This window comes from Trachurus trachurus (genome assembly GCF_905171665.1).
Source record: "Trachurus trachurus genome assembly, chromosome: 24".
Taxonomy (NCBI): Eukaryota; Metazoa; Chordata; class Actinopteri; order Carangiformes; family Carangidae; genus Trachurus; species Trachurus trachurus.
Genome location: NC_139910.1, coordinates 27,774,835 through 27,802,045, shown reverse-complemented (window position 1 = coordinate 27,802,045; position 27,211 = coordinate 27,774,835). Strand labels below are relative to the sequence as shown.

Sequence of the window (27,211 nt, the reverse complement as noted above, 5' to 3'; positions counted from 1 at the left end):
GTTAGTAGACAAACATGCTCCCCATAGGAAAATTAGAATTAAGAACCGAGTAACACCCTGGTTCTCACAGGAACTGTCTAGCTTGTTCAAGGACAGAAATTTAGCTTGGTCTCGTGCTAGACATTCTGGTAACTCTCATGACTGGCTCACTTTTCGTCAGATTCGTAACCGCTGTACTACAGCTGTGAGGAAAGCTAAAACCGAGTATTTTAATTATCTGATCTCTAACTCTTCTTCCAACCCTGCTAAATTTTGGAATGCAGTAAAACTACTTAAACCTAAAGTTTCCAGTGCTCTGCCGACACACCTGTGTGTAAATGATTGTGATGTCTCAGGCGAAACCAACATCTGTCAAGCATTTAATAGACATTTTGCTGATGCTGGCCTTCTGTTCGATCAGAATTTCAGGCCCACTGTTGCTCCACAATTTGTCAGCTCTGATTGTTTGTTAACCCTTGCTTCTCTCTTAACCCTGTCTCTCAGCAAGAGGTACTACACCAGCTACTATTGATTAATCCTAGAAGCTCTACTGGTGAGGATAATTTAGAACCATTTTTTATCAGGCTGGCAGCCCCATTTATTGCAGAGCCACTCAAATACATATTTAATCTTTCCATCTCTACCGGCAAATTTCCCCCTGTTTGGAAATCCGCCCATGTCATTCCCCTGCACAAAGGAGGAGACAGGGATAACCCAGACAATTATCGTCCCATCTCTAAGTTACCTTGCCTTGCAAAGGTGCTTGAGACATTGATAAACAATCAACTGAAGGGCTTTCTTTCCACCTTCTCAATACTCAGTCCCCAACAATCAGGATTTAGAGCCAATCACAGTACAACTTCAGCCATCACTCTGGTTACCAATGACATAATCACAGCATTAGACAAGAAAAAACACTGTGCTGCTTTCTTTGTTGACTTGTCGAAAGCATTCGATACAGTCGATCATCAAATACTGTTGAATATTTTACATAATATTGGTTTACATGCTAGTGCCTGTGATTGGTTTGCTGACTATTTATCTTCTAGGCGCCAATGTGTAAAGTCTGGTAATTTTTGTTCTGAATTCCTGCCTGTAACCAAAGGTGTGCCACAAGGCTCTGTCCTGGGTCCTGTCCTTTTTACCATTTATATCAATGATATTCTCTCTTCACTGAATGACTGTCATGCCCATTTGTATGCAGATGACACGATTCTATATTGCATTGCTGACTCTGTACATTTAGCCACTGAGAAATTGCAGCTCTCATTTAAATTTCTGCAAGAGGCTCTTATTAATTTGAAATTAGTCTTAAATGAAAAAAAGACCAAGTTTATGCTTTTCACTCGTTCCCGTAACCTGGATTCCAATACACTTTTATTAACCATAGATGGCTCATCCATAGAACAAGTCACTGAATATAAATACCTTGGTCTCTGGCTTGATGAAAAGCTAACTTTTAAATTGCATATTAATGTCCTTGCCTCCACTCTGCGACAGAAGGTTGGCTTTCTGTACCGAAACAGAGCTTATTTCCCATTACTCAGCAGGAAAAGAATTGTAGAATCAGTCTTTTTATCAGTTTTGGACTACGGTGATATCATTTATAGACATGCAGCAGCTACAACCCTCAAACCTCTGGATTCCATTTATCACTCTGCTCTCAGATTTATAACCGGGGATAGTTATGACACTCATCATTGCTTACTCTATGAAAAAGTTGGTTGGTCCTCCCTTTCTGACAGACGCATGAAGCACTGGTATATGTTTAGCTTTAAGGCCCTTACTGGTAAACAGCCCCCATACATCTCATCTTTATTAGAATGGCGCTCTGGATCTTATTCTACTCGCTCTAGTGGTTTATTATTTCTTAAAGTCCCTTTTGTACACTCAGAGTTTGGTAAATCTGCCTTTTCCTTTGATGCTCCCAACTCATGGAATGTTCTCCAACATACTTTGGGGCTGGAGATTATTCCTACTCTTGCTGATTTCAAACATATGGTGTCTGACCTTTGTAAATCATCTTGCAACTGTTATTAACTATTAACTGTTGTTATTAACTGTTATTGTTGTGTTCTGCTGCTGCTTGTAAACTCGTCGTCCCTGTAAATGAGGGAAACCTCAGTGACCAACGAGTTAAAATAAAGGTTTAAATAAATAAAATAAAATCTATTCAGTGATCGACTCTATTCATTATATAGTTGTTCAATTTATTCTTCTTTTTTGTTGGCATCTAACCTAGCATTTATACATCAGTTATTTGTTGTCTGTGCTTGAAATGACTTGAAACATTTCCTCATCAATAAAATCCCTCTTTCTCTCATTTCCATGTCAGTTTGCTCTCCGAGCGGTGGTGGCTTCCAGTGCAGATGTGAGGATCAGTACCTTTGGTCATGTGACCAATGTTCTACGTATGGATTCTGTGACAACAGCACTTCTGACACATGTGACTGCATCAGTGCCTTCCCTCCTGATGGACAGTATTGTCAGCCTGTTGACCAGTACAGTAAGTGAATGCAAACATATTTTGTGACAGGACAACATTGTGGACTAGATGATAAAATCATTCTATGTAATCAGATTAATAAAACCTACAGTAATCAATGCTCCACCTGTCAACTACAAATACATTACTGATACAAAGATGTTTCACCTACCAACAGACTCCACAACCTGTTTCCCATCAACAACCGTGACACCAACAACAAGTAAGTCTGACAAGATATTTCATTAAAAGATTGTGTGTTAGTTGATTCATTAATCATTGATTAATTTGTAATTAATTAGAATTCACATTTAATCTTGAAACATTTACAGTAAGTGATCTGAGCATGAATCAGTTATTTTCTATTGTCAGCATGATACAGATTCATCACCATTTTTACACATTGTATTTTGTTCACAGATTCAACACCTACCGCAACAACTGTTATGAACACTACAACAGCTACAACACCAACTATTGTCACAAGTCAGTGTTTTCAGACAATGTCACATCACTTTTAATACTGTATGCAAGTGTTATGAAATGATTCTTACATCATACCTCCTTATAATTACTTGTATACAACATGTGTGAACACAAGTGCTTAAAAATGACATGTTACTGTAACTAACATGTTATTCACAGTGTAGTTACTTGATTTATTGTTAACAATTTTACATGTCACTTATTTAGAGGTGGCCTTGTGACAGGAAGGTTGTCCATTTGACTGCTAGACTGTGTAGGAACTCACTTGGTTGATAGACAAAAATTAGTTATACATGATCCAACATTGGTTTTACATCATCTTTACTTTCTGTCTCTTCAGCTCCTCTGGTTGAATATGAATACCTGATTTCCATTGAGTTAAACGTCTCAGATGTTTCTGTAATCAATCAACTGAGGACATTTCTGAGCAACATCAGTTACCCCGTCAACATCAGCAGCAACGTGCAAATCTTTGAGATCAACATTACCACAGGTAGGATGTTTTTAATGTGGTTTCACAAAATCATTTTTAATGACTGCAATGTATTTGTAAAAAAAAAACACCCAACAAATCAAAGTCCACCATTTTCCATTTTTGTACCTTTTATTTGAGTCTCAACCAATTTCCAATGAAACTTTATCCACGAAATGATTGATTTTCTTTATCAGATAGTTGTTCAATGTATTCATCGTATTATGTCGATATCTAACCTTGTATTTATACACTGAGTTCTTGTTGTGTGTGCTAGAAATGACTTGAAACATTTCCTTATCAGTAAAATCCCTCTTTCTCTCATTTCCATGTCAGTTTGCTCTCCGAGCGGTGGTGGCTTCCAGTGCAGATGTGAGGATCAGTACCTTTGGTCATGTGACCAATGTTCTACGTATGGATTCTGTGACAACAGCACTTCTGACACATGTGACTGCATCAGTGCCTTCCCTCCTGATGGACAGTATTGTCAGCCTGTTGACCAGTACAGTAAGTGAATGCAAACATATTTTGTGACAGGACAACATTGTGGACTAGATGATAAAATCATTCTATGTAATCAGATTAATAAAACCTACAGTAATCAATGCTCCACCTGTCAACTACAAATACATTACTGATACAAAGATGTTTCACCTACCAACAGACTCCACAACCTGTTTCCCATCAACAACCGTGACACCAACAACAAGTAAGTCTGACAAGATATTTCATCAAAGGATAGTGTGACCATTAGTATTATACTCAGCATTAGTTTTACATCATCTTTACTTTCTGTCTCTTCAGCTCCTCTGGTTGAATATGAATACCTGATTTCCATTGAGTTAAACGTCTCAGATGTTTCTGTAATCAATCAACTGAGGACATTTCTGAGCAACATCAGTTACCCCGTCAACATCAGCAGCAACGTGCAAATCTTTGAGATCAACATTACCACAGGTAGGATGTTTTTAATGTGGTTTCACAGAAACATTTTGAATGACATCATTATATTTATAGCAAAACCACCAACAAATCAGAGTCCACCATTTTCTTTCTTTGGCCCTCATCTATCAAAGGCGAGTACACCCAAAAATGGGTGTGCGCCAAATGTGACACAAAGATCGGCCTTTAGCAATCTGAACATGAGCATAGCATATGCAAAATCTCACACCAGGCCTGACGTGGTGTACGCAAATCTGAATCAGTGTATTACATGCAGGGCATAGTATGGTTGTGTGTGTGTGTGTGTGTGTGTGTGTGTGTGTGTGTGTGTGTGTGTGTGTGTGTGTGTGTGTGTGTGTGTGTGTGTGTGTGTGTGTGTGTGTGTGTGTGTGTGTGTGTGTGTGTGTGTGTGTGTGTGTGTGGTCATTTTTAATATATCATGCTAATGCAAAGATGCAGACTTCATGTTGGTGCTGTTCCTCTTAGTGAAAAAAAAGAGTCTACAGCCACATATTCATGATTTAAAAGTATGAAACCTGTGTTAAGAACTTAAATCCACTTTTTCTGAGCAACTGGGGTTAATTAAAAACTATGTGTAGCCTGACAGATATACGGTGAGGACAGATGCTCATCAGTCAGCTGTTTAAACAGAATCTTTGGCGGTCAATGACAGACCCATTATTGTTAGAGCAGTACATATCACTGAGAGAAAGTTTCTCCAGAGACCAGATCTCCTGCAGGAGAGTGATGAACGGCTGCTTTCTCTGCTCCACACTGGAGCTCTGATTGAGGAGGGAGACAAGTCGCTCCGGTCACTACCTGTGGCGGTGCAGGTAATCTTCATGGTGGAGTTCTGGGCCAGTGGGAGATCAGGGGTCTGGCCGGTGTCTCACAACCCTCCATCAGCCATCATGTGCCTTCAGCCCAATTCACCAGTGATTATGCATTCACCAATCGCAAAAAACTATCACTCTATTAATGTACAGATAAGTGCAATGCTGCCCTCTCCCTGCTGAATGAGGTAATGTCAGTAAAGTCCCTCTTCTGGCCGCCTTCCATGTATCCATGTCAGAAGTGACAACTGGAGTATGTTGATTTTTACACCAGGGTCTACACCAGACCCTACACAGGTTTGATAAATGAGAGATATTGTACCTTTTATTTTGGTCTTTACCACTGTTCAAGAAAATCATCCCTCAATTCATCTATTCAGTGATCGACTCTATTCATTATATAGTTGTTCAATTTATTCTTCTTTTTTGTTGACATCTAACCTAGCATTTATACATCAGTTATTTGTTGTGTGTGCTTGAAATGACTTGAAATATTTCCTTACCAGTAAAATCCCTCTTTCTCTCATTTCCATGTCAGTTTGCTCTCCGAGTGGTGGTGGTTTCCAGTGCAGATGTGAGGATCAGTACCTTTGGTCATGTGACCAATGTTCTACGTATGGATTCTGTGACAACAGCACTTCTGACACATGTGACTGCATCAGTGCCTTCCCTCCTGATGGACAGTATTGTCAGCCTGTTGACCAGTACAGTAAGTGAATGCAAACATATTTTGTGACAGGACAACATTGTGGACTAGATGATAAAATCATTCTATGTAATCAGATTAATAAAACCTACAGTAATCAATGCTCCACCTGTCAACTACAAATACATTACTGATACAAAGATGTTTCACCTACCAACAGACTCCACAACCTGTTTCCCATCAACAACCGTGACACCAACAACAAGTAAGTCTGACAAGATATTTCATCAAAGGATAGTGTGACCATTAGTATTATACTCAGCATTAGTTTTACATCATCTTGACTTTCTGTCTCTTCAGCTCCTCTGGTTGAATATGAATACCTGATTTCCATTGAGTTAAACGTCTCAGATGTTTCTGTAATCAATCAACTGAGGACATTTCTGAGCAACATCAGTTACCCCGTCAACATCAGCAGCAACGTCCAAATCTTTGAGGTCAACATTACTACAGGTAGGATGTTTTAAAATGTGGTTTCACAGAAACATTTTGAATGACATCATTATATTTGTAGCAAACAGTCAACGAATCAAAGTCGACAGTTTTCTCTCATTGTACATCTATTATGGTCTCTACCAATTTCCAGGAAAATTATGCCCTAATTCAGCCACTAAATGATTGACTTTCTTTATAAGATAGATGTGAAATTTATTCTGTTGTTTTTCTTTTCTTTTCTTTTGGCAGTTAACCCAGGATTTATGTATAGGCTACAGTGGGTCTCATTCATGAAACTTTAGTAAATCTGAGTGTAGATTTGCACATAAAAGCTCACTCTACTAAAACTCTACTCCGGATTCATGAACGGTGCGGGAAACTCAGATTTGATCGTAAACACGTGTGTAAGATGATGAATGCCAACCCATCGTAAACTAACAACACGCCCCCGGTGATCAGCAATTAGCATAGATCTCCAGACATGAATAGCCATATAAGGAGATCCTGACTACCATATTAGGAGGTAGGTGCATCCTGTTCACTTGCGGCCATGACGCAAACGAGGAAAGAGGGAGAGAGAGAAAAAAAGAGATAGATCGGGGATCGAAGTCGAAGTGGAGTCCAGAAAAAATATTTAATTCTCTTCTGTTAGTCGTGGTGTGACTGGGACAGGTCAAAGGCGTGGAGGGAAAAAACAGATTTAATGAATTAAGTATCCTTGGTTTATTAAAGAACCGTTTAAGAAGTAAAGCCAGAATAGTTCGATATGAAACATGAAAAAAAAAATACACACAACTACAGAGCTACAGCAGCGACGGGAGGAGGAGGCTCTTCACAGCCTCAGCTGTAGAGGAGCAAGGTTGTATCAACACATGGGGCCCTAGTTTCTTGGCGCAGTGCAGGTGGCGCAAGGTAACGCAGCCGGTCTAATGCAAGTTTCGACCAGCGCAGCCTAGCTCAAAGTCAGATTGGAAGATTGGCAGATCGAGCTGCGCTGAGATAGGTGTGGCCGCGCAGCAGGGGGAGGCGTCACAGATTCTGCTTGGTGCAGTGGAAGTTTTGTGCGAAAATGTCCCGCCGAGGTTGCGCTGAAAGCTCGCCACCTCAAACCAGGTCTACTCTCAGCGCAGGGCGAAGCGCAGCAGGTGCAGTGGAAGTTTGGCTGACTGACCTGCAGTGCACACACGTCACCAAGACCTCACAGGCAGATCTCCACAGTTCCAGACACATTTCAATGCAATAAATATCCACAATAACCACTATTTAATGCAACTAACGGAATCAACACGTGAATTTATATCTATATAGATTGTCCCGTCACATCTGAGTCAGATCAAAGCAGAGATCAAAGGCTGTCGGCGCGTAAAGGAAACTCCACCTGAATTAACACAGCAGGGACGAACTGGCACTGAAAAGCAGCTGTGGATGTCCCAAAAGCAGGACTGAGGGTGGATGACTGCATGTCGCTGCCGTGTTGAGATACCACTCTGCCCTTGTGATGATCGCTTTATTTATTTATTTACTTATTAATTCATTAGCGCGAGCGACCGCATCACGCAGCCGTAATGAAAAACAAAACACAAATCTTCATCTCTCTTAGTCCACCACAACAGCCTCGGTATCAGATAGTCAGTATATAGCCTACTACAGTATACTCAGCATCTCTATCACAGAAAAAAAAGAGAAAAAAAGAGACGGACAGAGAGAGAGAGAGAGAGAGAGAGAGGGGAGGGGGGGGGGGGGGGGAGAGAGAGCGTCCTTTACGCTGATTTCATCCCGTATGGTGTTTGTTTATGTTGTGATTAGTGTAGCCTACACCTCTCATCTTGCTTACACAGGGTTTGAATAAATGTGAGTTCCTTTATTAGTTTATGAGTTGTTGTTTTTTACACTGGGCAGCGGTTCTCAGTGTATCAGATCAAACCTGATTAAGGATATTTGTATTATTATTAGTAAACTCATTATTGGTCACTCTGAGCTCGGACCTCCGGACCGCACAGCTGTTTCCTCCTGGGAGAGGTTCGGCCTCTGGCGTCGCTGTCTCCTCAGTCCATGTCCAAGTATAAAATGACAAACTTGCAGCGCGCATCACCCTCCGCGCAGTTAAAGGTGAGGAGAGGAGCTCATTTGATTGGTGAAGATCTGACTCGGCTGTGTCAAACCCACTCCACGCCTTTCTCTCCTCCTCCTGTCTCCCTCCCGCCCTGTCTCCTCCCTCTTCACCGTTTGCGCCGGTAGGAGGGACGAGGGGAGGGCTTGCGCTGGTCTAAGTCTGACTGCGCGGCCCACCAGACTTGCGAAATGGACCTGGGCCACACCCCGTTGACGTGGCGAAGCTGCGCTGAGGTTAGACTTCACCCGTCTAAGAAACTAGGGCCCATGAAGTTATATAGGCAGGTTAATATTGTTACAGAAGCACCAGCCGTCTGTCACAGCTCCATCCAAACCGGTGCCGACTGCGCTGCTGCGCAGGGTGAAGTGTGCGCCCACCGAGCGTGTAGCAACACAAAAAAGTTTTTTACGGTTTTATATCAGATTATTATCATCATTAGATAGAGCCTTGACGTGTTTGTGCGTGTCCGATCCCTAAAACGTCTCTCTCTCCAAATATTTCTAATTGTTTGTCATGTTTAAATTACGTGGGTTTACACGTTTCAAAGGCGTCGGCGTATTTTGAACATGAGAGAGAGTAATACGGATTAAAATTGTAATTTTCAACAGTGACAAGCAGTATTTATTTGCTTTCCTACATTTACACAAGCGCTACACACAGTCCGGAGCAGGTGTAGATTTTGTGAGTAGCTACGAAAAAATCAGCACTACTAAAAGATTGATGACTGCGGAAATCCACGTAAATTTGCGCTGCACAGGGTTTACACACAAATCCGTGCTGCTCACGTTGTATGTGATTGAAATGACATGAAACATTTCCTCATCAGTAAAATCCCTCTTTCTCTCATTTCCATGTCAGTTTGCTCTCCGAGCGGTGGTGGCTTCCAGTGCAGATGTGAGGATCAGTACCTTTGGTCATGTGACCAATGTTCTACGTATGGATTCTGTGACAACAGCACTTCTGACACCTGTGACTGCATCAGTGCCTTCCCTCCTGATGGACAGTATTGTCAGCCTGTTGATCAGTACAGTAAGTGAATGCAAACATATTTTGTGACAGGACAACATTGTGGACTAGATGATAAAATCATTCTATGTAATAATCAGATTAATAAAACCTACAGTAATCAATGCTCCACCTGTCAACTACAAATACATTACTGATACAAAGATGTTTCACCTACCAACAGACTCCACAACCTGTTTCCCATCAACAACCGTGACACCAACAACAAGTAAGCCTGACAAGATATTTCATTAAAAGATTGTGTGTTAGTTGATTCATTTTCCTTTTAATGTCATTGATTAATTTGTAATTAATTAGAATTCACATTTAATCTTGAAACATTTACAGTAAGTGATCTGAGCATGAATCAGTTATTTTCTATTGTCAGCATGATACAGATTCATCACCATTTTTACACATTGTATTTTGTTCACAGATTCAACACCTACCGCAACAACTGTTATGAACACTACAACAGCTACAACACCAACTATTGTCACAAGTCAGTGTTTTCAGACAATGTCACATCACTTTTAATACTGTATGCAAGTGTTATGAAATGATTCTTACATCATACCTCCTTATAATTACCTGTATACAACATGTGTGAACACAAGTGCTTAAAAATGACATGTTACTGTAACTAACATGTTATTCACAGTGTAGTTACTTGATTTATTGTTAACAATTTTACATGTCACTTATTTAGAGGTGGCCTTGTGACAGGAAGGTTGTCCATTTGACTGCTAGACTGTGTACAGATGTTACTGGTTCAAAATTGCGGGGTTTTTCCTGCACTGCAGGATCGCGTGAACGCGTGTCTTTTCACCACAACTGTTTTCCTCTAGGTGGCAGCACCGTACTAAATACTGCTCAGACGTTTTGGGGCCAATGCTGACACGTCACACAATGTAGCCGCGATTAGGAGTGTCGCTGTTCATGATACAGAATACAAGAGGATGAAAGGAGAACTAGCTGCAGACAGTAAATAATATAGTAGCCTAGTTTTTCAATGACAAAATGTAACGACGGCAGCTACAGTAGACTATAGCCCACGTCTCACTCTCTTTTTTCGGTCATCTGTCTCGTCATCTCCAAAATGTGTTTTTAAAATGAGCCAACTACAGACTGTGCAGTAGTGCCGCAGATTTCTCACTCAGCACCTTGTTTGAGAGTGCAGCTGGATGATTTCTTGTGAATGAATGGGTCTGTGTCACTTTGGGGCTGGGCGATAAAACATAGGTACGGTGTACATTTTAGGACATCCTCAGGATCAGACTTCAGTGTCAGACCTCAGATGAAAAGGTATATGGTCTGAGGAAAACCTCTGTCATACTCGCACCAAACTTCATCAGGTCTTCATCAGCCTTCAGAGTTAGACTGAACGGCCTCACACGTTACGCCGTCATCTATAAGCTCTCAGAATCATCATGAAAAAATATGTCACAGTGTGTATCAGGACAACAGCTGATTCGCCAGCAACGACGCTGAAGTTCGCTTCCAACACACACACACACACACACACACACACACACACACACACAGGAATGAGTTTTGAAGCGGGCCGACATATAGGCTAGTGAGTGTAGATTCATTGATAAAACTGTAAGGCACACACAATGCCATAGCCTACAGTACACTATTTTCAACATATGTAATGTTGTGTGTCGTTTTTTTAACCTGTTCACGCAGGCCCCCTAGTGGTTGGGACGCCGGCGTCCCAAATCAATAACACATGAACGGCGTCCTTAATATAACGAAACGTAGGCATGCTGTAATGAAAACTCCACCACAGACCTTTTAAGGACACCTTCGGCAACATGTAGAAAAAAAAATGAAGTTTCTAGGTGCTACGGTTTTTTCACAGTCACTGAAAATGTCTCAAACAATATCAGACTACGGCAGCCCACAAGTGACGTCACGTCAACAACGAAGGTGATTTTAACATATATGTACCATCTGTACACCTCTTCTTTCACCACCAAAAAATCATAAACTGTCATATAAACAAAAGCAAAGCACAAAAATGCAGTTTTTACCCCATTAAAGGTTTAAACAAGCCTGATCACTCAACACAAACAAACCCGGAAGTCATTTTCGAGTGCCGAAAAAGACGGACATTTGTCAGTCACAAACCCACTAAAACACTGAATAAAATTACAAGCTTACCCTCTTTTTCAAGCTGAAGATGTGCTCGACAAAACAGGCATGGGTGATTTAATCCATCGTGACCAGATAATCCGTTAATGGTTACGTTTACCCGCAGTGCTAATGCTATGAGCTATTATCCGTCAGACTGCGCACCCGCTTTGCGCATCTCTCGTCGCCTGTCAATCAAAGTCACGGGGGTGAAAACTTTTTGGTCCAATAGCAGAGACTCTAAGGTGTGACCTGATATATAATGATCCCTGACTGGGCAAAGCTTAAGCCTGCACCCAGCTGGTTCCTGTGGTTCCCTCTCCCCCTAGTGTCAACAAGTAAGCAATACAAGTATCCACAAAAAGTGTGTTTTTACTGCCCCAAGTTTAATTAAAATAATAATAAGAGACAAAATGAACTATTTCAAATGTCCTTGTTAATTTAAGCCATCACTGATGGTTGTGGGATGTTTACTTCTGGAGTTTTAAAGGAAAATAACAATATAATACAGGCGAAAATAGGTCAAATTCCTGTTTGGATGGGTTTTGGACACTAAATATTCATCCCCATAAATTAAATTTTCAAATGGCATTTTACTTATGTAACTGGTGTTCCTAAAAGCCATCAAGTATGTGATTGGCCCCAGTAAGTTATCTGTTGGAAAAAAAAAAAATCTCACTAAAATCTTGCAGTGTGCTTTTTAACAAATTGGACAATTTTGGACAGTTTTTGCACGCTGTACATCGCCAAGGGACACTGTTTGGAAAAACTCTATAGTGCCTCAGTAGTTTTACATATCAACCTAAAATTTGGTACATATGTGGACAGGGAGTGTGTGAACCATATATGTAAAATTCAACCTGTTTTATAATTAGGATTTTGATATATCACCTTTTCACCAAAAATTTCAAACTCGTTTTTTTTTTTTCAAAAAAAAATTGTAATTTCAGAAGCCCATTTTTTTATGGAATGACTCAATTCAATATTTTATAGATATAGATGTAAAGGGACAAAGGTTTTCTTTCATTTAAGCCATTAACCATAGTTGTGGGATTAGTACTTCTGTAAATAAAAAGCTTTAATTGCAGTGATACAAAAACAGGCGAAAATTGCCAAAAATGGCCTCTGCATGAAGAGGTTAATGATTATTATTATAACTCTCAGTTAATGTTGGCTACTAACTAATTTCCACTAATTTATCCATAAATGGACGAAGTGTTTCACCGGCGAGGATTACGCGTGACTATTACGCACAGCTTAATAGAAATTTGCAGCAGTGACAGAACATGCAACTTAAAAGAGGCCGCATCAAATGCAAAATAAATCAGAATCCAGCACTCGATGAGAAACTGAGCTGGCGCGAGTGTGAGGAAGAGTGGGTCTGTGTGTGTGTATGCAGAGTGCGAACTACGGGTAGGCCGGGGGGCGGGGGGGGTCTAAAATATTGGCAAAATGCTGTTGGCTATATTGTTCCCTGCTGCTGAACATCGGATTTTTACATGCAAGTCCTTTGTTTTCCTATTATATTGGTGTCAGGCAAACACGGCGCACCGTCTCTCACTCTCTTTCTCTCTCTGTCGCTCTCTCTCACGTGCACACACACACACACACACACACACACACACACAGGAATGAGTTTTGAAGCGGGCCCCCATTCCTATTTTCACGAGTGCTGGGCTCTGAATTATATTGCATTTGGTGCGGCTTCTTTTATAAGTTGTTCTGTCACTTCTGCAAATGTATATGGGAAAGACCCCCTCCCCCACCCCGGCCCCTACTCCTCCCACTACGAATCACCTCCGCTGTGCGTAATAGTCGCGCGCGCGTAATGACAGCTCCTCGCCGGTGAAATACATCGTCCATCGTCCGTTTATGGATAAATTAGTGGAAATTAAGCCTACATTAACTGAGAGTTATAATAATAATCATTAAAAAAACGACACAAAACATTACATATGTTGAAAATAGTGTACTGGGGGTCATTCCTATGTTCCCACAGCCCTATGTTCCCACAGCCTTATGTTCCCACATTTCTAACTTTTGTTGTCACTGAAAATTAGGCCCTATGTTCCCACAGCCCTTTGGTCCCACCATTGGTTGTGTTTAGGCAATGAAGAAAAGAGTTGGTTAAGTTTAGTAAAAAGACCTGGTAGAGGCTAGACAGGCCAGATAGATAGAATCCAGATAGGTAGAGAGAGTCCAGTGGGAACATAGGGCCTAATTTTGAGAAAAATCTTAGAATTGTGGGAACATAGGGCTGTGGGAACATAGGACTGTGGGAACATAAGGCTGTGGGAACATAGGCATGGACCCGTGTACTGTAGGCTATGGCATTGTGTGTGCCTTACAGTTTTATCAATGAATCTACACTCACTAGCCTATATGTCGGCCCGCTTCAAAACTCATTCCTGTGTGTGTGTGTGTGTGTTTTATAACTTTAAACGTATGTTGTTATTTGTCTCAAACGTCCCACCTATGCGGGTCGTTTGAGACACAGAGGAGGGGCGGTTGAAACAGCATGTTTTAAACAGAAACTACTGACATTAGGCTACTCCCGTTATGAAGCTTATCTGTGAAACGTGCGCTGCTCAGAGACTGGGCAGAACGGTCCCACTTGCTTTCTCCCCGGCTACGTTGGTGGAGATCTCCCACACAGTAAAAGATTTAGGCAACACATTCTTCCAGCTGGCTGTTTTTCTTCCAGTTACAGAAAGTAGCCTATGTGCAAAGTACCTTATGAGACACATTAACATCTCTATTCATATAACGCCCATCGAAACAGCTGATTTACATGTCGGCCGTTAACACATGGCGATTGGCCATTCACGCGGCTTTGTTCTTGGTTTCGGCCAATCAGCAAGCACATGGCTAATTATCAGCTTTCAACCAATCGCACTGTTTTAATGTGTGTGTGAAAGTTATTTTCTTTAGTTCATTTTCGTTTCTTTTGGATTTTTTTTACAACAATGTATCAATATAATATTGTTTTCGTTTCATTTCGTTATAAAAATCAATCCCTTTTCTTTAAAACAATGAGATTGAGCAGCTAAAAACCAGACCAGTTCAACTGTAGCGATTTTCATAACACTATCGCTCCGGATCAGAGGTACTAAGATGCTGATTATTAACTCAATAAACTCAACCATGGCTTGTCTTATTGTTAATCTGAACGCACGTGTATAAAGGGCAGAGTCAAGGCAGCAGATAAATCACAAAACATCAACGCGTCCGTGAGCGCAGCGCACCTCATTTTCTCCTGTGAAGAAGAAGAGAAAAAAGAATCCCATGGTCCGACCTGACCCAGTTATTGAATGTTTAGGTTTATTTACACATTGTATTTTGTTCACAGATTCAACACCTACCGCAACAACTGTTATGAACACTACAACAGCTACAACACCAACTATTGTCACAAGTCAGTGTTTTCAGACAATGTCACATCACTTTTAATACTGTATGCAAGTGTTATGAAATGATTCTTACATCATACCTCCTTATAATTACCTGTATACAACATGTGTGAACACAAGTGCTTAAAAATGACATGTTACTGTAACTAACATGTTATTCACAGTGTAGTTACTTGATTTATTGTTAACAATTTTACATGTCACTTATTTAGAGGTGGCCTTGTGACAGGAAGGTTGTCCATTTGACTGCTAGACTGTGTAGGAACTCACTTGGTTGATAGACAAAAATTAGTTATACATGATCCAACATTGGTTTTACATCATCTTTACTTTCTGTCTCTTCAGCTCCTCTGGTTGAATATGAATACCTGATTTCCATTGAGTTAAACGTCTCAGATGTTTCTGTAATCAATCAACTGAGGACATTTCTGAGCAACATCAGTTACCCCGTCAACATCAGCAGCAACGTGCAAATCTTTGAGATCAACATTACCACAGGTAGGATGTTTTTAATGTGGTTTCACAAAATCATTTTTAATGACTGCAATGTATTTGTAAAAAAAAAACACCCAACAAATCAAAGTCCACCATTTTCCATTTTTGTACCTTTTATTTGAGTCTCAACCAATTTCCAATGAAACTTTATCCACGAAATGATTGATTTTCTTTATCAGATAGTTGTTCAATTTATTCATCGTATTATGTCGATATCTAACCTTGTATTTATACACTGAGTTCTTGTTGTGTGTGCTAGAAATGACTTGAAACATTTCCTTATCAGTAAAATCCCTCTTTCTCTCATTTCCATGTCAGTTTGCTCTCCGAGCGGTGGTGGCTTCCAGTGCAGATGTGAGGATCAGTACCTTTGGTCATGTGACCAATGTTCTACGTATGGATTCTGTGACAACAGCACTTCTGACACATGTGACTGCATCAGTGCCTTCCCTCCTGATGGACAGTATTGTCAGCCTGTTGACCAGTACAGTAAGTGAATGCAAACATATTTTGTGACAGGACAACATTGTGGACTAGATGATAAAATCATTCTATGTAATCAGATTAATAAAACCTACAGTAATCAATGCTCCACCTGTCAACTACAAATACATTACTGATACAAAGATGTTTCACCTACCAACAGACTCCACAACCTGTTTCCCATCAACAACCGTGACACCAACAACAAGTAAGCCTGACAAGATATTTCATCAAAGGATAGTGTGACCATTAGTATTATACTCAGCATTAGTTTTACATCATCTTTACTTTCTGTCTCTTCAGCTCCTCTGGTTGAATATGAATACCTGATTTCCATTGAGTTAAACGTCTCAGATGTTTCTGTAATCAATCAACTGAGGACATTTCTGAGCAACATCAGTTACCCCGTCAACATCAGCAGCAACGTGCAAATCTTTGAGGTCAACATTACTACAGGTAGGATGTTTTAAAATGTGGTTTCACAAATCTAAATCAGTGTATTACATGCAGGGCAAAGTATGGTTTTGTGTGTGTGGTAGGGGTGTAACGGTACACAAAAGTCACGGTTCGGTACGTACCTCGGTTCAGGGGTCACGGTTCGGTACGGTTTCGGTACAACAGACACTAATTGAATGTAAAACTAAAATCTGTCTTGTGTTATAAAAGTTAAAAGAAAAAAGAATACAAAATAAAACAAGTGCATTAGGAGTGTTATAATGCCATTCATTAATTCTAGAGGAAAAAAAACGTGCACTTGACAACTGGCAACTATTATTCGAATTATTAAATTAGTATTATTAAAAAAACAAAACAATAAACTGACATCAATGTTGGTTTACACAGTTAAATTAGACTAGCAGTTACTTTGGTGATGTTTCTGGTCCTGCCTGTGTTCATAAAACAGAGGCAGCTACACGCACATCCCCCAACAAACTGAAGACAGGTGCTGGACCACCAAGAAAGACACAGGTAAGGAAAAAAGGAGACCGCACACTAGTTAAAAGCTCCCGTGACAGTTTAATGTCACTCACACGTTTCGGGCGTCAGCCCTTCATCAGACAAAATGTGTCTGATTATATATAGTGTGCGGTCTCCTTTTCTCCTCACCTGTCTGTGTTCATGTCAAGAGGCTTAAAAGCTGCGGGATAAGTTGTTGCACACAACTAGTCTTTTTACTTGCACCAGTGATTGACATAATGGGTTGAACATGCGCTACGTGTTTGATGCGTTTCTAGCGACGCGCCGCGCATCCGTGAAACATCACCGACGGACTTTGTCCGGTGGACCAGTCGCGAGCATGGATGTATTATGGTCGCGAGCCGCCGCCGCCGCCGCCGCCGTTTGTTTCATTGAGAAGCCACAGTGACATGAATGAAGCAGACAGCTCTCCTCCTCTAACTTCACTCTCTCATCACTTCTCTTCTTCGTCTGCTATGACGGCTGCAGGCAGCTTCGAGGCTCATTACCGCCACCTGGATTCGAGTGAGGACTCGACTTTTTTTTTTTTCTTTTTTTAATATTCATTCAGACGTATTCGTCGTGTGACTGTGTGCACCGAACCGTGACCCCCGTACCGTGACGGCACGGGACGAATACATATACCGTTACACCCCTAGTGTGTGGTCATTTTTAAAATATAATACCAATGCAACCAGTGTTTCCCCCAGAAAATGTGTTAGTTAAGGTGGTGTCTGTCCTGTTGGCGGGGGGGGTCGGTGTGCCGTATTAAGTTTCGCTTTCACCATGCGCGCTGCTGTTATGCATGTGCGCTTCTCTGTGGTGTGTAGAGCAGGGGTCTTCAACGTTTTCCAGGCCAAGGACCCCCAAACTGATGGAGAGATGGAGCGGGGACCCCCTACTTATATACAGTATATTGTATAAAATTGTGTTTTATATTTAACTGGTCCTGTAGTGCCATACAGGGCCTTTGTATAGGGGAGAAAGGTGATGATAACTAGGGGCCCAGCGCCCAGTAGGGCCCACAAAAACCCCAGTAGTCTAATCTTTGTATGACTGAATTATTCTGCATAAGACCCTGACTGATACTCATAGTAATGCTGCATTAGCATCAAAACAAAGTAGGCTAAATAAGAAATGATAATAGATACGTAAAAGTGGAAAAGTCAGGGGGCAGGGGCCCACTTTAGTATACTTTCAGGGGGCCCAGGATTCCTAGCAACGGCCCTGGTGCCATATGCCAAAAGTACCATGTTATGAACTATAAATCACGCTTTTTTTAGGAGTTTGGCTGGTCATGGGACTTTTCGAAGGGACTTACATAAAAAAACATATGCCATGCCATCTATGATCACAACAGGTCACAACTACGCTCGTGGTAACTGAACACTGCTACTACACCAATGAAAGAATTACTAAACCATAAAAAGACAGAGAAAACAAAGCAGTGTTTCCCCTACTTTGTTTTTTTCTCTGGCTTTTTATGCATTTATTTTGAAAGGGAAGCTGGAGAGAGACGGGGACGTGGAGAGAAAGTGAGAGGGGGGATTGACACGCAGCGATGGGACTGTCGGAGGGTCGCTGCAGCGGCCGTGCTCTACCAAGACATATGACGCTCGCGACTCACCCCCAATCGTCAGCGATTCACCGGGGCTGATTCTGAGAACTTTTACACCGGGCGCGCCGTGTCATGTCTCGGTTCCACGGAGCGTTTCAGTGACGGCCTGACGCTGCTGCATTGTTGCTGCGCTATGAGCAGACGTGGCGGCGCGCGTTAATGTCACCGTCGTGTGTGTGTGCTGTGAATATCGCTACATTTTTATTTTTTTAAGACGTTAGTTTAGGCGGCAGCTCTTTGTTGTTAAGGCGGCCGCCTTAACAGGAAAGCGCTGCGGGAAACCCTGGCAACGATGCAGACTTCATGTTGGTGCTGTTCCTATTAGTGAAAAAAAAGAGTTTACAGCCACATATTCATGATTAGATATATGAAACCAGTGTTAAGAACTTAAATCCACTTTTTCTGAGCAACTGGGGTTAATTAAAAACAATGTGTAGCCTGACAGATATACGGTGAGGACAGATGCTCATCAGTCAGCTGTTTAAACAGAATCTTTGGCGGTCAATGACAGACCCATTATTGTTAGAGCAGTACATATCACTGAGAGAAAGTTTCTCCAGAGACCAGATCTCCTGCAGGAGAGTGATGAACGGCTGCTTTCTCTGCTCCACACTGGAGCTCTGATTGAGGAGGGAGACAAGTCGCTCCGGTCACTGCCTGTGGCGGTGCAGGTAATCTTCATGGTGGAGTTCTGGGCCAGTGGGAGATCAGGGGTCTGGCCGGTGTCTCACAACCCTCCATCAGCCATCATGTGCCTTCAGCCCAATTCACCAGTGATTATGCATTCACCAATCGCAAAAGACTATCACTCTATTAATGTACAGTTAAATGAGAGCCATTGTACCTTTTATTTTGGTCTTAACCACTGTTCAAGGAAATCATCCCTCAATTCATCTATTCAATGATCTAATCTATTCAATCTCAAATTGATAGGGTGATCTGTGGTCTCAAAATCTCTAAGGCCAAAGATGCATTTGGTATGGATGTACTGTTTCTGAAAAACCAAAAGGACTCTTTCATAGTGCCATTAACCAGCATCATAAACACCTCTATAAGTGAGGGCGTTTTCCCAGACCCCTGGAAGCACTCAATGGTTACACCTATCCTTAAATCAGGTGATCCTGCAATAACTAGTAATTATAGACCTATAAGCATTCTTCCCACAGTTTCTAAGATAATGGAAAAACTAGTTGCAGAGCAAATCATTAAACATCTAAATAACAGTCCTTTCATCCTAAACCAGATGCAATTCGGCTTTAGAAAACATCATTCCACCGAAACAGCTGTCTGCTTCCGTTTGGAAAATATAAAATCAAAGCTGGATGCAGGTGGCGTCATCAGTGCTGTTTTCATTGATCTCCGAAAAACCAAACACTACTGACCAAACTGTCTTATTTTAATTTCTCTGTGGACGCACTACATTGGATTGAATCATACATTTCGTCAAGGACTCAATGTGTTAGGGTACAGGATATGAAATCATTACCATGTGACTACAGCCTTGGAGTACCACAGGGCTCAGTCTTGGGACCCCTGCTCTTTAGTCTGTTTATAAATGACCTCCCGAGCTGTTGTCCGCCCTATGTGACCTGTCAAATGTAAGCTGATGATGCAGTTCTCTTTGTTCATGCAAAACACAAAAAGCGAGCTGCTCAAGAACTAACTGATGCCATGACCCAAGTGTATCACTGGCTTGGGGGTAAATGTCGACTGTGACCCTGATGTCTTTGTAGCAGGTCAAAAAAATTGAAGTAGTGCAAGAATTTAAATACTTAGGAATCATTCTCGATGCACAACTTCGCTTTAAGCAGCAGGTAAAAAGGATCATAAACAGAATAAAATTTAATTTATCCAACTTCAGATTTATTAGGAATAACTTGACTCCAGAATCGGCTAAGCTATATTTTGATGCAATGATTGATTATGCCACACATGTTGTATTGTATAACTAGCTGGGCAACAGCCTGTAAAACAACTCTAAAGCCAATTGAAACAACCTATAAACAGGCCCTAAAAGTACTTGATTGAAAACCGAACTTGCATCATCACTGTCTGATACTGAAGAAACTTGAGCGACTAAATTTTGACAACACAACAAAATATGAAGACACTGTATTGATCTACAAAATTTGTCATTGTCAAGCCCCACCTCCACTTCATGAATTTGTTAAAAAAAACAATCAAATAGATCAACCAGAGCGAGCTCTAGAGGCGACTATTGTGTTTGTGCAGGAGTCAATGACCACAACGTGTTGCTTCGTTTGTAGCGTTTACTGAACTGACGCACACCTTACAACCTTGCCGCAGCTTATTTTGGCGGTGGAGGCGTTTGATCCTGACCCAATCCCCTGCTGAAAGTTAGGGGGTCTGCACTCTACGTGTGGCATTGTACTTCTCTTTCATCCGAGCCTGCGAATGTTTCACCTGAGCTCTGGCTTTCTGGAAACCTGGGCTCCCACGTGCAGGAGCTGGCTCAGCTCTCAAGCAGTCCAGTGGTTGCTTTAGTTCACGTCCAATCATGAGCAATGCAGGTGACACTCCAGTGGTGGAATGTTTGGATGCCCGGATGGTCAGGAGAGTTTGGTTGAGAGCATCGCTGAAGGTCTTCCCTTTCTCCAGACAGGCTCGGATATAATTTTTGAGAGTTTTATTCAGTCTTTCCACTTTCCACCCCTTCTCTGGGTGATACACTGCCGTCCTGACGTGCTTGATGGACCGCAGCGTGAGAAACTCTGTGAACTCTGCTGATGCAAATTGGGGCCCGTTATCTGTTGTGACCACACCCGGGAGGCCCCAGCACCCAAACAGGTTGTCAAGGCGGTCGACGATGGAGTGCACGGTGATGGAGCTCAACTGGAAAACCTCTGGCCATTTCGAATGAAGATCGTGCACCACCAGCAGGTAACGGCCATGAGCAGGGGCCCTGTGAAGTTCTCCGCAGATGTTCACCCAGGGTGAAGACGGCCAAGGGGTCGGGGTGAGAGGGGCTGTGGCAGGCTGGCCTGTTTTTCCACTCACAAGGCAGCAGGTGCAGTTACGCACCAGCTCCTCAACGTCAGAGTCTCTGGAATGACCGCACGGTGACCCCGAGCTAAGCACACAGCCCCCCAGCAGGAGAGCTCGTCGCGGAAGCGGTAGTAGGGAAGCAGCCTATCATCCACTTTGGCAGGCCAGCCGTCCCGGACGTAGGTGCGGAGAGTGAGGGCCTCATCAGCAGCTGAGGCCTGCTGCAGCTCCGCCAGGGTGACTACTGAGCTGAGGGGCCCGTGCAGGATGTGGACCCAGTCTTCATCGCTCTCTGGGTCTGATGACACCCCACCCATCTCCTTCGTCACAGACACAGCCCTCGACAGGAGGTTGGCCACCTGTACTGGTTCAGCCTGTCAGCCAACCTTAGCAGTCTCATAGGCCTGTGCCCCGAGCCTTGGGTCGCCAGCAGTGCCGTCAGCGCTTGGTGGTCTGTGCGAATGGTGAAAGGCCTCCCGTATAAATAAACATGCCAGCGTTCGCAAGCCCACAGGCTGGCCAGGGCCTCCCTCTCCCCGACCGAATACTTCTGCTCCGCTGGAGTAAGTGCTCGTGAGGCAAAAGCTACCGGGCGTTCCACCCCGTCTTGAGTCTGGGAGAGCACAGCGCCCAGGGTTACACGCCGCCTTTCCAAAACCCCGCCTTTCCGAAAATAGACTTCCATTCATCGTAATAGCAGGGTTTTCTATTTTTTCTAAAGATCCCGCTATTCCGAAAAGGCTATTGGGGAAACCCCCCGGCTATTGGGGAAACCCCCCCCCCCCCCCCCCCCCCCCCCGAACGGACAGACGGACGTAATCAGAAAGGAACTGGAGGCTGTGCAGTGCACAATGCGCATTGATCCTTTTTTCCTTTTTGGGGTCAAACGGATCATGTGCATAATTAACTGAAAAACAAGCAAATACTTAATATTAATGACATATAATGTTCATTATGCTTCTAGCCTGTCTAGCCTCTACCAGGGGTCTCATTTATAAAACTGTGCGTGGGATCGTTACTAAAAGTGTACGTACGCCCAAAAGCCAAGTTTTGCGTGCGCCAGTAAATATTCAGACTTATAAAACCCTGCGTACGCACACTTGCAGGCAAACTTCCCTTTATAAATCACAGAGTTCCTACAAGTGTGCGCAGCTGAATCCGCTTCACGTTCCGCCCTGTACACGCCCTGTACACGCCCTGTTTTAACCGTAGATGGTCAATGCAAACCACCACATGAATGCGATCTGCATGTCAATGAGCCTCACGTGCTCTTGTTCTGGGGGAGCATACATCAGTCCGACTGCCCATAAGTCCGACGGCTCATTTCTCCGACTACCCATTCTAAAGTGTTAAGGTTAGGTTTAGAGTAAGGTTAAGGGTTAGGGCTACTTAAGTCGGAGAAATGGGAGGTCGGACTAATGGACGCAAAAATAAAGAAATGTATGGTCGGAGAAATGGCTAGTCGGACGGACGTCATGCGCCCCTTGTTCTGTCGGTGTTGTGAATTAGCTGCAGGTGTGAAAGTGGCGACGTGACGTGTTGCTGCAGCTGTTAACGGCGTCAGCGGCTCAGAGCACACGCGGTGTTGTTTTGGTGCGCTGCCTCTCAAATGCTGGACCCGGTTCGGCACATAGTTACAACAATGACAACAGTTCTAATCTGAAACGAGTTATTAACCATTCATCATGGTCTCCCTCTCCCTCCTTTCTCCTCCAGCGGTGCCGTGGTGCAGAATTACGCACGGGGCTCACCGCTGTATTTACAGTAATTAGACTGATCATAAAACTTTGAATAATTAGCGGAAACCGTTACATTCTGAGGAATGATCAAACATGACACTTCTCTTGATAACAAGAAAACAGAATGTAACAATAGTGCGAACGATTAGCTACTGGATTTCTTTTCCCAGGGTTTGAGAAATAATTGACTCTCGATCATATGTTCACACACTATCATAGGAGCATAGTTATTTACACCATGTATTTATCCCATGCAGCCGCGGCGTCCTCTCCTCCTCCTGCGCTCTGGGAGTGGACAATATGACGGAGAGATGGTGGTGATTAAATATAGAGAAGGAATTTTGATTTTGAATTTTAAACCAACACTAAGGAACTTTTCAACCTTCATAAAATATTTTCATAACTTTTGTGATGATACATCGACTTACAACAAGTTGAATGACACCTCTGTTGTGGCCTGAGGGGGTCTGTATCTCTTTCTCTGGCACTAAGCAGCTTTGAGGAGCATGGTAGGAACCCTGCTCTCACTTAAGTTTCACTTTCACTTTTGCGAGTCACAACAAGGAGGGAACAGGCAAAACGGCACTTTAGCAATGGATTATGTTTGTGTTTTCACTTTGAAATGATCCACTGGAAACAGAAACTTAGTTTTGCTGTCTTCTGTTAATTTTAATGCAGGATATTTACAGGGCTTCACGCTAGTGTGGGAAATGGAGTCTTTCTTCAGGCAAAACACTACCGCTTTGGTCCACAGGCACCGCCAAACTCAACCAAAACTGAAAGTTCTTTAGTACTGCTTTAAGTTAGATTCTAAGAAGATGTTTCTGAAACACCAGCCCGATGCAAAATAAGGGCGCTGTTGAATTAAATCACCGTGGCAACATGGATCTAACGCATACGGGTTGAAATTAAATGTGTGACGGCCGATAATAAAAACATAATCGTTCTTCTCAATCATCATTTCCTGAGTCTGACTTCAGTTCACCACCACACCGTCTGTGTCGCCAATTCCCCTTTTCCTCCAAACCATGCGTACGCATGGCTCAGAGTTTGCTTAGAGCTGCGCACATTCTCCTGTCAAGTCTGTTTTTTATAGATCACAACCTTGGCGTGGAAAGTCACATACGCCACTTTCAGGCCCGTTTTGTGCGTACGCAACGGTTATAAATGAGACCCCTGGTCTTTTTACTAAACTTAACCAACTCCTTTCTTCATTGCCTAAACCCAACCAAAGCATCTCCCTCAGTCAGCTGTCAGCAGGAGCGGCGGCTGCAGCAGCCTTGCGCCCCTGTGAGCTCAAGCCGGGTTCAGTCGAAAAAAAGTGTATTTCTTTTACTGTGTGGGAGATCTCCAACAAAGGAGTCGGGGAGAAAGCAAGTGGGACAGATGTGCCCAGTCTCTGAGCAGCGCACGTTTCACAGACAAGCCGCAACACAGAGTGTAAACAACGTCACGCGGTTCAGCACCTTGGACGGCTGCAGGGGGGAGGGTGTCGGAACAGCGGGGTGTCGGAATGGAGAGCCGTCTCCAGTGCCCAGCGCCAACCCGGAAGCATCACAGGTGACCAAGGTGGGCGCGGTCAGGCTGAAATGGGTCAGTGTGGGCGGGGACGTGAGCTGCTGTTTTGATGACGCGCACGGCTTCGTGGCAGTCCAGTCCCATGCAGCCTCCTTCCTGAGCAGCCGGCGCAAGGGAGCTGTTGAATCAGAGAAGTGTGGCATGAACCTGAGGTAGTAGGCGGCCATCCCCAGGAAGGAAGACAGCTGGGATGGTGACTGCAGGTCTGGGAGGGACAGAATCACTTCAGTGTGGGACATAATTGGGGTCCTTCAAGAGCCTGAAGCCCAGGAACTCGACTTCCTCAACCCCGAACATGCACTTTTCAGTGTTCAGTGTGAGCCCATGCTGTTCGAAACGCTGGAAGACTTGCACCAGGCAAGCGTCATGCAGTGTGGTGGAGGGTGCATGCACGACCACATCATCCAGGTAGATGGAGACACCCTGGATACCAGCCAGTATGAGTGACATTATCTTCTGAAAGCAGCTCGGGGCTGATGAGAGTCCAAATGCCATGCGTTTGAATCTGAATAACCCCATGTACGTGACAAACGCTGTAAGGTCCATGCTGGCTCGTGCCAGAGGAACCTGCAGGTAGCCGTTTCGTAGGTCCATCTTACTGAAGACAGTGGAGCCGTGGAAATGGCTTGTGAGTTCCTCAGCCGTAGGCAGGGGGTACTTGTCGGGGATGATGGCTTTGTTCACGTCTGTGAGGTCCACACAGAGTCGCAGTCCACCCCCCTTCTTCTTAGCTATCACCAGGTTCGACACCCATGGCGAAGCGTTGACAGGCTCGATGACGTCTGCCCCCACCAGGCACTGCAGCTCGGCCTCCACTGCGTCACGGAGAGCCAGAGGAATGCGCCGTAGAGGCTGGATGACAGGGCGGACTGACTGGTCAACCGTAGGCTGGTGTACAAATCCTGTCATGCGGCCCAGCCCGTTGAACAGTTGTGGGTAGCGGTCAGGCCAGGAGGTGGCGACCTGCAGGACATGCTGGCCTCGAGCATCACTCACAGCAAAACCCAGGGCAAGGAACAAGTCTAGGCCCATAATGTTCGCTCCCCTCCGGGTGATGCAGAACTTGGTGTTAGGTGCACATTGTTGATCATATCTGACGGGAAGGCAGGCCACGCCCAGAGTGGAGATGGGAAAATGGCCGTAGCCATAACAGGGGTTTAACTGCTGCTTCCAGAGGCACCTGACTGAAGAAGCGGTCATATGTGCATTTGTTCAGGATTGACACTTTGGCCCCTGTGTCCACGAGGAGCGGGATTAGAGCTGTGCCCACACGGCATGTGCAAAGTTTGAAGGCAGGCTGTGAGGTCTGAACAGTGTTTATGGGGACAGCAGCAGTATCATGGGAAGCAGGGGAAGAGCAACAGCAGCGTGCAAAATGGTTCAACTTGCTGCAGTTGCGGCAACGTTTTCCCCAAGCAGGTCATGATTGATCTCTGGCAGCATGTTTAGAGGAGCCACAGTTGCTACAGCTCTTGGCCCCACTCCCCCTGGGCCCCCTGTCCACTCTCTGTACATCCAAACTGTCACTCACCCCGTCGTTTGGCTCTGCAGTCTCTGTATGATGAACTGACAGTGGTGATGATGTCACCGGGTCGTGCACTGGGCGGCCAAACTTGCGCACCTCCGTTAGGGCCATTTCCAACTGTTTTCCAATCACTAAAGCATCTGCTAGTGTCATGGAGTCTGGCTCTAATAAAAGTCTCTCCCTGAGTTGGTTGCATGACGTTTTCTCTATTAAAGCTATGGTCTACAATTTGAAAGAGGATGAGAAAAATTTGAAAAAAGCACCCCCCCACACACCCCCGCCCCTCCCCTCCGAGCTCGTATGGCCCGCCCCTCGGAGCTTCCTCGCGACACGCCCCCCCCCCCCCCCCCCCCCAGAGCAGAGCAGAGCAAGCAACAAGCCTGCTGCCTGCAGAAACCAAACGCGGCTTTGAATGCGGAGTAAAATGTCGTATTCACAGTCACAACTTCCACAATAAAACCAAAGATTACCTGTTCAACATATACTCAGCACCGCCGCTGCAGCCTGACCGGGGTCTCTCTGCACCGCGGCGCCACGGAGCTGCAGGCTCCGCTTCCTGCTTCTCTCCCCAGCGCTAGCAGTCTCCGTGTAGCTCGGCTGTGCTCAGTGCTAGCCTACTAATGGCGGCGGCGCCAGTCCCAATGCCGCCGCTGTGCACCAGCTGCCGGTAATGAGGCGGTGCCAGTTACCGTCGTCGCCGTCCCCGGCAACGTGACCGCGACGACCGCTGGTACGGGCAGCACTGCCATTAGCAGCCATTAGCACAGCCTCATGCTACAGGGAGACTCTTCGCGCTGGGTGACCG

The 27,211-nt window shown here is 43.9% G+C and overlaps 1 protein-coding gene across 1 annotated transcript in view; it reads left to right on the top strand.

Annotated features, from left to right (window-relative positions):
• LOC311007572 (uncharacterized protein) overlaps window positions 1–27,211 on the top strand; it is a gene marked incomplete at both ends in the record, with an annotated part of 56,609 nt that overhangs the window by 7,147 nt on the left and 22,251 nt on the right. Inside the window, 16 exons of the mRNA XM_084000809.1 lie at window positions 2,315–2,485; window positions 2,643–2,687; window positions 2,885–2,950; window positions 3,291–3,443; window positions 3,759–3,929; window positions 4,087–4,131; window positions 4,227–4,379; window positions 5,736–5,906; window positions 6,064–6,108; window positions 6,204–6,356; window positions 9,310–9,480; window positions 14,945–15,010; window positions 15,351–15,503; window positions 15,819–15,989; window positions 16,147–16,191; window positions 16,287–16,439. Of these exons, the coding sequence (XP_083856935.1) occupies window positions 2,315–2,485; window positions 2,643–2,687; window positions 2,885–2,950; window positions 3,291–3,443; window positions 3,759–3,929; window positions 4,087–4,131; window positions 4,227–4,379; window positions 5,736–5,906; window positions 6,064–6,108; window positions 6,204–6,356; window positions 9,310–9,480; window positions 14,945–15,010; window positions 15,351–15,503; window positions 15,819–15,989; window positions 16,147–16,191; window positions 16,287–16,439 (1,932 nt within the window). The remainder of the gene's footprint in view (window positions 1–2,314; window positions 2,486–2,642; window positions 2,688–2,884; window positions 2,951–3,290; window positions 3,444–3,758; window positions 3,930–4,086; window positions 4,132–4,226; window positions 4,380–5,735; window positions 5,907–6,063; window positions 6,109–6,203; window positions 6,357–9,309; window positions 9,481–14,944; window positions 15,011–15,350; window positions 15,504–15,818; window positions 15,990–16,146; window positions 16,192–16,286; window positions 16,440–27,211) is intronic.